This window comes from Phacochoerus africanus, chromosome 10 (genome assembly GCF_016906955.1).
Source record: "Phacochoerus africanus isolate WHEZ1 chromosome 10, ROS_Pafr_v1, whole genome shotgun sequence".
NCBI lineage: Eukaryota > Metazoa > Chordata > Mammalia > Artiodactyla > Suidae > Phacochoerus > Phacochoerus africanus.
The window spans coordinates 32719067-32730484 of NC_062553.1; the positions used below are offsets into that span (position 1 = coordinate 32719067).

The 11418-nt window shown below is 40.4% G+C and overlaps 1 protein-coding gene across 1 annotated transcript in view; it reads left to right on the top strand.

Moving 5' to 3' along the window:
• Positions 1–10943, top strand: part of LIMCH1 (LIM and calponin homology domains 1) — a 356320-nt gene extending 345377 nt beyond the window's left edge. The window contains 2 exon segments of the mRNA XM_047799516.1: positions 1804–1906; positions 8057–10943. Coding sequence (XP_047655472.1) covers positions 1804–1906; positions 8057–8082 — 129 coding nt within the window. The 3' untranslated portion in view covers positions 8083–10943.
• The last annotated feature ends 475 nt before the right edge of the window (positions 10944–11418 follow it).

Genomic DNA, 11418 nt, shown 5'->3' on the forward strand with positions numbered 1-11418 from the left:
TTTTGGCCACACCCGCAGCATAGGAAGTTTCCAAGGCTAGGGGTCAAAATCGGAGCTACAGCTGTCTGCCTGCACCAGGGCCATGGCAATGCAAGATCTGAGCCGCATCTGCAAACTACACCACAGCTCACAGCAATGCCAGATCCTTAACCCACCGAGCGAGGCCAGGGATCGGAACCCACAACGTCGTGGGTCCTAGTTGGATTCATTTCTGCTGCGCCATGACAGGAACTTCTGTCCTGTTTTGTTTTTTGTTTTTTGTTTTGCCCCCTCTCCTACAAAGTAAATGCAAGGATTTAAAATAACTCCCAGTTTGGAGTTCCCAGCATGGTGCAGTGGGTTAAAAGGATCCAGCGTTGCCACAGCTGTGTCTCCAATTCAGTCTCTGGCCTGGGAACCTCCACATAGCATGGGTGTGGCCATAAAATTAAAACAATACAAACGAAACTTCCCAGTTTACCTATAAGCTGAGAGAAAGTGAGTGAAGCTGTCCCCAAATTATGAATTTAGCAATGTCAGAAATCACTAGAAACCAAAAATTATCATCGATGAAACACAATACTGATACTAATTAGACTCGAGTTAATAATGTTCATATTGTAAAATTACCATAGATAAGGTATATCCTAAATTGTCTAGGAGTGTTTGGAGGCTCAAAGTATATACTTTCTAAAGTTTCGTGGTAATACCAAAATACTATGTTCCAAGACCACCGTTTATTCTCAGCAATTTTACCAGAACTCAAAAGAATCAAGGTGGCAAAGAGTCTGCAGAGTCTCAACAGATAGGGGACTTCTCTTAGCTGTCAGGGCCTTTGTTCCCTCTCATCACTCGCTGCCTGCAGCTGACCTGATGCTTGAAAGTGCATCACCTCTTAGCTTCATCCCCTACCCTTCTGATGTAGAGGCAGCTTGTGACATCATTTGGATGAAGCCTCCCTCTGCCTCAGGTGACCTGAGAGCACCAGTCTGGGGCTGCCCCTGTTTTCCTGGGCTGGATGATGATGATGATGCCCCCCTAATCCCTGCAAGAAGCTGACATGAACCAACCCCCACGGCCCCCCTTCTTTGGTTGCGCCAGTACAGTGTATCCCCGCAGCCTCCTTCTGCACTCGGCAGATATGTTCCTCTAGGTATCACCACCTTTAACGTGGAAACATAAGGCGGAAAAGCTATTTCCCAATAATTTCGGTCAGGTAGAACTTAGCGACAATGCTGAGATGCATTTGAAGAGTACTCAGAGGCAAGTTTCACTACATAATTCATTGGCCATGTGTTTATTTAAAACCACTAGGATTTAATCGGTTCAAAACGGTCCTTCCACCTTGATTGAGAACTGGTATGATAGGCTTTGGGATCAACCCGATACCACCTACCACTGTCATAACCTCGGACGAGTCAACTAACGACTCTGAACTGGTGTCCTTCTCTGCAGAATGCCAGGAGTTAGGATAAAAGGCTGAAAGTATATTGTTGCTGGAAGTCAACGCTTGTTGCAACATCTAACACAGAGTAGATACTCTACAACTGTAGAGGTTGTAGAAGTGACTATTATGCTATTCATGTGAATAACAGCTAAGCATTATAAAGAAACAATTCCTGGTGTTCTCTGGTGGCTCAGCGGGTTAAGGACCCAGCATTGTCACTGCTGTGGCTCTGGTTACAGCTGTGGCACGGGGTTCAGTCCCTGGCCTGGGACCTTCTGCATGCCACAGGCATGACCAAAAATACATAAAAATAAATTTAAAAAGTAAAGAAACAATTCCTTATGCATCTTGTAACCTCTGTTCTTTCTCCCCTACAGTGTGGAATTTGCAAAGGACAGCTTGGAGATGCAGTGAGCGGGACGGATGTTAGGATTCGCAATGGTCTTCTAAACTGTAACGATTGCTACATGCGATCCAGAAGTAAGTCCTGAGCTGGGGGTCGGGCATGGGGGGGAGGTAACCTTGAGATGAATGAGCGCAAGCATATGTGCCTTTCATAGGATGCAATTTAGGAATGCAACTATTTCTTCCTATCAGTTGGCGATCCCACCCTGAAGGATTTATTAGCATCCAGGTAAAAGAAATAATAAATAAACAATAAAATAAACAATTATTTACCACGCATTTCTTCCTGGAAGTTACGGTTACAATGTGGCCAAATCCTTTTTATCCAGAAGGACATTAATACACCAGCAGACAAAACAGCAGACGAGGTTTGACATGGCCTGAGTTCACCATAGAGAGTTCGGCAAAATACTCGGCTAATACAACATATCTGACACCCTCTTCATTCGTTGAGGCATCTCTTTAGAAGACCAGCAGCCTTTGGAGGCTGGTTCAAGTGTGAAGAATGATTCTCCACCATTCATCAAATCCAGCACCACCTCCTCAGTATCTACATGCCTGCATTCAGAAGTTTTACAGAATAATGTGGGCTTGTTCCCAACTAAGTTGAAAGTTCTTTGAGAGGCAAAATGGCGAGTTCTCCTCGGTGAATCCATGCCCTTCTCCAAAATACCTCGATATATGCTAATCAGAACGGATCCAGTATGTGCTGCCTTGAGGCTCCCTTGTGCAGCCTGCCCTCCCATCCTGGTCTGGACCTCCTACCATAGAAAGTGCATGTAATTTGGGGGAGCCACCAGGGGGTGCTGTTGCCCAGCTGCTGTTTAGAAAATCTGAAACTCGCTAGTGGCTGGCCTTGGAATCCGTTCTCATTGCTCATCATTAAGTATGGAGGATAACCTTCTGGTGGATAACCTGGATGGCAGGTTGATTCTTCTATTCACATTCACCAGTCAGAAACTCTTTTAAAAAATGAGAGTGAAGAGATGAAGTTAAATTCAAGATTTTTTTTTTAATTTCTCAAATTAACGAAGCGGCACTTTTGTAGGTCTCTGAATCTGCAAGACAAGATTTTAAGAGTAAAAATTGAAACGAAGTTGTTTTATAGCTATAGATTCAGTAAATTTGGAAGAATGTGTGCCTGTTTTAACAAAATGATGGGAAATAAAAATGTAATCAAACTTTGATGGTCTCGATCGATGATATACATTTGACTTAGGGTCTGAACAGTCCCAACTTAGAGCTGCTGCCATCCAACTGGACTAAATATTAGTAATAAATATAGACATTAACTTTTATACTATGTATTATACATACAAAATATGGGATAAATGGTATACTATGTATATATATGTACATGCATACATGAATACATATATAGTATATAATTATATTCTATTTAAACTATATTTTTATTTGTATTGTTTTTATACATTAAAAAGGGAAACTAAACACTTTTTTTTTTTTTGCTTTGTAGGACCGCCCCTGCGACATATGGAGGTTCCCAGGCTAGGGGTTGAATCGGAGCTACAGCTGCCGGCCTACACCACAGCAACAACAGATCCGAGCCAGGTCTGCAACCTACACCACAACTCACACAACACCGGATCCTTAACCCACTGAGCGAGGCCAGGGATCAAAGCGGCAACCTCATGGTTACTAGTCAGATTCATTTCTGCTGCGCCACAATGGGAACTCCAAAATTAAATCCTTTTGCCCCGGGATTTGAACTGATTTTTGTCTATTATCTAACATAAAAATTAGTTTTTTGCAACCCCTGTGACCTACTGAATGTGAGTCATAGAGCCACAAGAGGGCGCTGTTGGGTCGCAGGCCTGTTGAGCCAGATTTGAAAAGTGCTGTAAATCTGAATTTCTTTCATAATTCGAAGTGCTTGAAGGATACTAGCAAAGTACAAACCTGAACCCACCTCTGCGTGACAGTGACTTGTTTTCATCCAGATTTTTATCTTAATTGAAAAGTTAGGCGGGTTCAGGTCATTTCTTTTGGAATCTTTTCAGTTCTAGGCCAGCAATCTTTCTCTTGTATATACAAATGCAAAGGGCATTAACTGCTTTCGATTCCAAATCTGAAGGCAAGACCTGTGTGTGGAGTGCCTGTACCTGTCTTGTAAGATAAAAAATAAGGTGATTGGAGGTAGACTAAAGATAAAATGATTTTTTTTCTTCGTGTGTTTAATATTTTTGATGCGATATTTTACTAGGATGTTTTTTAGAATGCCAAGGTACTAACAAGAAAGCAAAAGGCCCATTATCTCTCTGCCTGCATAACCAAAATCAGTAATCAAAAGAATAAATAGAAATTATAACTGGTAAAAGTTTAGAAAAATTGGCTTGTTTAGAGATACCAAATTAAAATTCTCAAAGTTATCCATACTGATTTTTCTACTAATTTCTCGGGAAAAGAGGCAGCACATATATTTGTATGTGACACACACTACACATACACACATAGATGCGTATGTGTCACACATATACCTGCATATGTGTTGGGTTTTATTTCACAAAAGTAATGGCATAGCCACAGTGGTACTTAATTTTTGTTGCTGTTGTTTTTAACTTAATGATATATCCTGACAATTTTTCCATATGGCATGTTCTTTCTCCTCATTCTTTTTAATGGTTTTTTAATAGCTCCATACAATCCCACTGTGTGGACTTAGCATAATTTAATGCTCTATAAATGAGCACTTGAGTAATTTCCAGTTTTTTTATACTATTTTTTAAATGCCCCAGTGAACATCCTTGTATGTATGTCTTGATGATCATTTTAAAGCATTTCCACAGGGTCCGTTCCCAGCAGTGAGACTGCTGAGTTAAAAAGCATGTGCTTTTTAAATTTTCAGGCAGCTTGCCTAATTATCTTCCAGAAAAGTGCACACTTCTTGCAAAGCATATAAGAGAGCCTCTTTCTCTCTCCATCCTTATGTCAGCTCTGGACATCATCAAACTATTAAAAGTTTTTTTTCTCTGCCAGGCGAGGAAAAAAAAAAAAAAAAGCAACTCGGCTTTGATCTGTAGTCTTTATACATGAGTTTAAACATCTTCTCATAGGTTTGTTCATCATTTATTTTTTTCCTGTTAAAACATTTATATTTCTTAGTCCTTTGCCCATTGTTCTACTGGCAGTTGATATTTATGAGTTCTTTGTAAATTAAGGATATTTTCCTTTTATTTTATATTTACTATTTTTGAGAGTTATCATTGGTCTTCCCACTTGGTGGTGTTTTTTTCATAGAAAAGATTTTCATTTTAGGTAATTAAACATATCTCTTCTTTTTTTTTTTCCTTTTTGGATTCTGGGTTTTGTGTCCTGCTTAGAAAAACTCTCACTACTCCAAGGGTACAGATAAATTTAGCTGAGATTTCTCCTAGAATTGTTTTTTGTTCTCTTTTTGGCATGTAAACATGTGGGCATCAGGAATGTATTTGATAGTAAGAAATGAGGTAGACATTAGCTTTATTTTTTTTCCAATTAGCAAATTATATGACTATAACTTAATGAATAACTAATTTCTTATTGATTTGAAATGCCAGCTTTTTTCATAAACTAAGTTCCCATACATATTTGAGTCTATTCCTGGGTATTTTATTAGGGCTCATTAACCTATTTATTCTCTAGTATCAGTATTAATTATTATAGCTTCATTTGGGGGGGGGGGTTTAGGGCCACAAGTGTGGCATATGGAGGTTCCCAGGCTAGGGGTCCAATCCAAGCTGTAGCTACTGGCTACACCACAGCCGAAGCAACTCAGGATCCGAGCCGCATCTGCAATCTACTGCACAGCTCATGGCAACGCCAGATCCTTAACCCACTGAGTGAGGCCAGGGATGGAACCTGCGTCCTCATGGATGCTAGTCAAATTCGTTTCCGCTGAGCCATGACGGGAACTCCCCAGATTATGTTTTAATATTGAGCATTAACAGCTACCTTGCCTCCAATGATTTTTCTGAATTTTCCTAACTTTTCTCTCATGTTTCTTTTTCCAGCTAAATGTTAGTATCCTTTTAGGCCAAACTTTAAGTTAATACGTGACAGGGAGAAAGACCAGCATTTCTGAAAATACTGCTTATTCCTTTCTCAGCGTCCTAAAGGAAAAAAAAACTATACCTTCAGAGTGAATAGGGGGAGAGGAAAATAACTGGCTGGGGAAAGTCAGTCAATACACTGGAATTGGTTGAATATAGCCAGATGCAATGAAAGAGTAAGAATGGGAAAATGGCTAAAAATATATATATATATTTTGTTGTTGTTGTTGTTGTTGTTGCTATTTCTTGGGCCGCTCCCGCGGCACATGGAGGTTCCCAGGCTAGGGGTCGAATCGGAGCTGTAGCCACCTGCCTACGCCAGAGCCACAGCAACGCGGGATCCGAGCCTCGTCTGCAACTTACACCACAGCTCAGGGCAACGCCGGATCGTTAACCCACTGAGCAAGGGCAGGGACCGACCCCGCAACCTCATGGTTCCTAGTCGGATTCATTAACCACTGCGCCACGACGGGAACTCCAAAAAATATATATATATTTTTAATTTGATTTTGATCTGAGAAGAGGGGAGATGGGTAGATGTGCGGGGCGGCTTACGTCATAGGCATCCTAAGCGAAACAAAATAATATCATCGTGCGGAATAATAAAATCTGAATATATAATCCTGTTTTCCTCAAGTAACTTGTCGCATTTCAATGAAATTTTTCTCTTGGAGAGGAAAAATTGCATAACAGCATATTAGAATGCAATTCCTAAAAGCCATGTAAACTGTTTTTAAGTTCATATGTAAATGGCAACCGAAGTGCAAAACAAATTACCTGTCGAGAATCAAGCTGCCCCATGTTTAACTGGTGCCATTTGTGCTTGGGTGTTGGATGACTGTGTCTTTGTGTCTCTTCCATTGTTCACGCTCATGAAATGCACTTAAAGCAAAATCCCTGGGGGTCATTTCCAATGTTGCAATTGCCTCATCACAACTGTAGTGCCAAAAATGAAGGCGAAACTTTGTTCAGGTTTCATCAGGACATATGGAACCCAAACCATTCTTTCAAGATAGGGTTGCCAGATAAAATACAAGATGCCCAGTTAAATGCTTTTGAATTTCAGATAAACAATGTGTTGTTTTGGGGGGGGTTGTTTTTAGTATGCGTTTGTCACAAATATTGCATGCTCAGGATTTAGCACAAGCATATCCCAAATATCCCAAGGCTATATACTTTTAAAATGTATTTTTTGTTTACCTAAAATTCAAATTGTATTGGGTGTTCCGTATTTTATTTGCTAAGTATAACAATTCTATTTATAGATATTTTGTCAAATTCTTCTGCTGCAAGATATCTATTCTTAGAGTTCCCACTGTGGCTCAGGGCGTGAAGAACCCAGCTAGTATCCATGGGGATTTGGGGTCGATGCCTGACCTCCCTCATTGGGTTAACGCCTGACCTGGCGTTGCTGTGAGCCCTAGTGTAGGTCGTAAACACAGCTTGGATCTGGTGTTGCTGTGGCTGTAGTGTAGGCCAGCAGCTGTAGTGTAGGCTGGCAGCTGTAGCTCTGATTCGACCCCAAAAGATATTTATTCTTAAAGAAATCAAATCAAAACCTAAGAAAATGAGAGAAGAGAGATTATTTTCTTGCTTATTTGCCCCAGAAGACAAAGTAAACAACTTGTTGGAGGTGAACACGTTTTGGGTTTAGGGTGAAATCCAGAGGATTTCAACCAGATTTTACAGAGCATATGAATCACCTGGGCTCCTGGTTCAGTTCTGGCTTGGGGCTCAAGAGTCTGCATGTCTGGGAGTTCCCATTGTGGCACAGTGGTTAATGAATCCGACTAGGAACCATGAGGTTGCAAGTTCAATCCCTGGCCTCGCTCAGTGGGTTAAGGATCCGGCATTGCTGTGGCTGTGGTGTAGGCCGGTGGCTACAGCTCTGATTCGACCTCTAGCCTGGGAACCTCCATATGCTGCGAGTGTGGCGCTAAAAAAAGACGAAAAGACAAAAAAAAAAAAAGAGTTTGCATGTCTAAGAAACTCCAGGTGATGCCAAAAACTGCTGGTCCCTGGACCACACTTTGAGTAGTGTGGTGGGACAGGCTTACCCTCCCTTGAGGGAAGAGACTTTGGCAGAGGTCACTGCTAATTTCAGAAATGTTAAAAGCTCCAATGCCAGAGTGGTTGACTGCCTAAACCAAGCATTGCTCTGTTTCCTTTCTCCCAGGTGCTGGCCAACCCACAACCTTGTGATGTGGTTTTCAGGCTTCCAGATCACTCACCGTTTCCTTACTGAGGGTGTCCGCGGGCAATTCCCTGTTTAACAACATCCCCAATTCGGGGGATCCTCAGCATTCATCTAATTTCTGAAAGGCTATCCTAAAAGATGGTATCTGTTCTTTTGCAGCACAGTGTTTGTGTTTTTCCTGGTTTCTTTTTCCTTTTTTTTAATTTTTTAATTTTTTTTTTTTTTGCATTTGCACAACATATACAGAAAAAATACTGAATTGTGATGATCCTGAATAGTTTTTTAAAAGGTCTTAGTGTGGTCACACAGGCTTACAGTTTAAAATTTGTTATTCTCTTTGGGAGTTAATGAGATTCATGATGCAATAAACCTGTTTTTCTTTTTAATAGCATTTCTAGGAATGAAACACTTTATGTTTACAGAATTGAGCTGCAGAAAATGCAGGACATGCCAATTTGAGACATGCAGTCTTCTGAGACAGGCGCATACAATTAATGCATTTCAGACACTAAAAATCACATTGTCTAGCTCCGAGCTATAACTTGTTTTTAATGCAGAGATGCTAGTCTGATAATATATACTGTAATCCTGAAACGTTTGTGTTACTTACCTTTTGAGGTGGAAGTCATACCAATAAATTATTGCACCATTAGTATTAGATTTTGTGTACTTTGGAAGTTATGCCATTACTACAGGCTGACCCATCCAATAGAGAGAACCCTTGCGACATTGGCTAGACTTACACTCTGGGACATTGCCCGAGGATAGGATGAAACCAGAGGGACATAATTCAGTCATCATTTCCCAACTTATTACCAGAATCGGTGAGGAAGTTTAATCTGCTCAAGAGTCGTGAGTCAGTGATGGCCATTCTCATCGAGATTAGCCCATCTTTGGGTGTGACCACTGCTCAGCTTTGCCTGCATGTTCTCTTTGGGGGGACTGAAGCCCAGATGGCTAAAGAAAAGCATTAAGTCCATCCTCATAGAGTCCCAATGACACATGATGTGATAAGCCACTAGCGCGTGATCAAAGCGTGATCAGCAAGAACCCACCGCTCACGCCGTGCCCTGGCCACCCTCATGGACACCTGCCAGCCCTCCCTCACTCTCCTCCATCACCAACCAGCTCTCTTCGCCACCAAGAATTCTGGACCTTGCTCACAGAGAAGTTTAGCAAGGAACTCTCGTGGAGAGCGGGTTTAATTTTTTTTTTTTTTTTTTTTTGCCCTGGGTGATGAGTTTCATCTGGCCAAGAAAAGCATCAAGTGACTAGAAAGCATCACGCTTTAGATCTCCAGGCTGTTTTCTGTAAGACTGGGGAAAGGGGAACTATTTATTCTGCCTTAAAAGGATGGCAAATAAGTGAAGATGACATTTTGTGAATGTAGACTCTGGATAGACTCCTAATAGTAGTCATTAAAGGAGATCGAGTAGATGTTTTTTTCTGTTCTGTAAGCAATCCTTTTTTTCCTGTGTCCTATTGAGTATGGCTAGCAATTATTTATTTACATGCTAGATGCTCCTCTGCATGCAGATTCCATGTTAAGTGCAGAAATTTCCTCAGCCCCTGGAGATATTTTGACCATGTTGTCATTTGGATGAGCTGTCGTTAGATTGGAATTTACACATCATTTCATTACAAATTGTGCCTTAGAAAATGCAAAGCTGTTGCACACAGTCGGTGATGAATTATGGATGCAGTACTTTGAAGAGAAGTGAAGTCACTTCCAAGGTCTCAAGACTTCCCATAGAGGTGTTCGCTGTTTTACAAGGGGGGAAGGGGAGATTAAAAAAAAGAAAAACAGAAAAAACTAAAAAAAAAAGTTTTGCAAATGTACAGATTAAGTCCAATATTTTGATTAACCACCTGCATGTTTTATTAAAGATTTTGATAATGTGGATGTTTACACTTTGCATGATCCTAGCCGAGTACTTTACCCCCGATGATGCGCAAAACATATACAAGATGATCATTCATAACTGATTTTTATAGAATACTTTTTACATGCGGGACTCCATCTGTTATGTAAGGATTATATGACTATCGCACATTCTCTTCTGGTTTCACAAACCCATTTATACATATTTCTTAGCGAGACTCATTGTACATGTATTGAAGCTAGAATCAAGTCAAGAAAAATAAAGCCCCGTTCTCCAACTGCGAAATGTGCTTCTCCATAATGAACAATAGTCACCAGCACAGAATAATCTCCAACATTTTCTAAATTCTAATTGCCAACTGTTTCTATTTCTATTTGATTTATATTTCATTTGGAGTCTGTTACATGGCAGCTCCGGCAGACTAGATCTTGTTTTTTCCAATGCAGCGTAATGAGGATGATCTATTTCCTTTCAAATAATCTTTGAGATCCCAGGGAAAAAAAAAAAATGCTCTGCTCTATGGAGCTGCAATGTAAATGTGTTTGTTTAAAAAACAGATGGGGCAAGTGAGTGAGTGATTGTTCCTGAGGAAGTAGATCTTTTTTTTTTTTTTTCTTACATTTCACAAGCTAGCCCTTTCTCTTTCTTAAGGAAAATAAAGGAGTAACTCTGTTTTTCACTTGCAAACTTCCACGACATTTCTTCACTCTTTCTATGTAGTGTTGTTAATGCAATACGTATTATAGTTATCTATACACAGTGTAAGACTTAACAAGCTGAAATGATCCACCTTATATGTGAGTCCGTCCAAAAAATGTTACTGTTCTGGGTGGGCCGATGTTCTAGATCAGTTACACTAACCTTCATTTAAAATATTTATTCTAAAATGCCTCCGAGAAATAGTAAAAGGAAAAAAAAAAGTTGTCTAAAATGCAACAGCTTTTATAGTAAATGTACATTTATAAATAAAATACTCAAATCAACTTTGTATTTCATTGGGTTTTTTTGAGGGGTGGGAGGTGGGTTTTCTTACTTGGTGGAAAAGAATCAGACTCTCTCTTGCAGCTTTTGGTCCAGAATCACAGTCAGAGGATGGTGACGATGCATATTTGCATTTGCATAGGGAGGCATTTTGAGGTCAACTATTTAAGGCAAATAGAAGTTACCCACTGATTGTAGGAATCACTAAGGAAATGCCTTCCATGGAAGGATTCAAACTCCTTGACATGAGACACACAATAACCAGGGGAGACCATGCAGAGGTCAGTGAAAATTGTCTAAAACAACCAAACGATGGTTAACCTCCAGTACTTGCTAGAGAAAACCATGTCAAATCCTTTAAAGTTGCTGTGTTCTGCCACTTTTCCCAGCACTGCCCCAGTGCTCCCTGTCACTGGGTAAAAACAGTCTGTTCACTAAGGACCTTTTTCCCCTTTGTTGAATCTGAGAACATGCTTC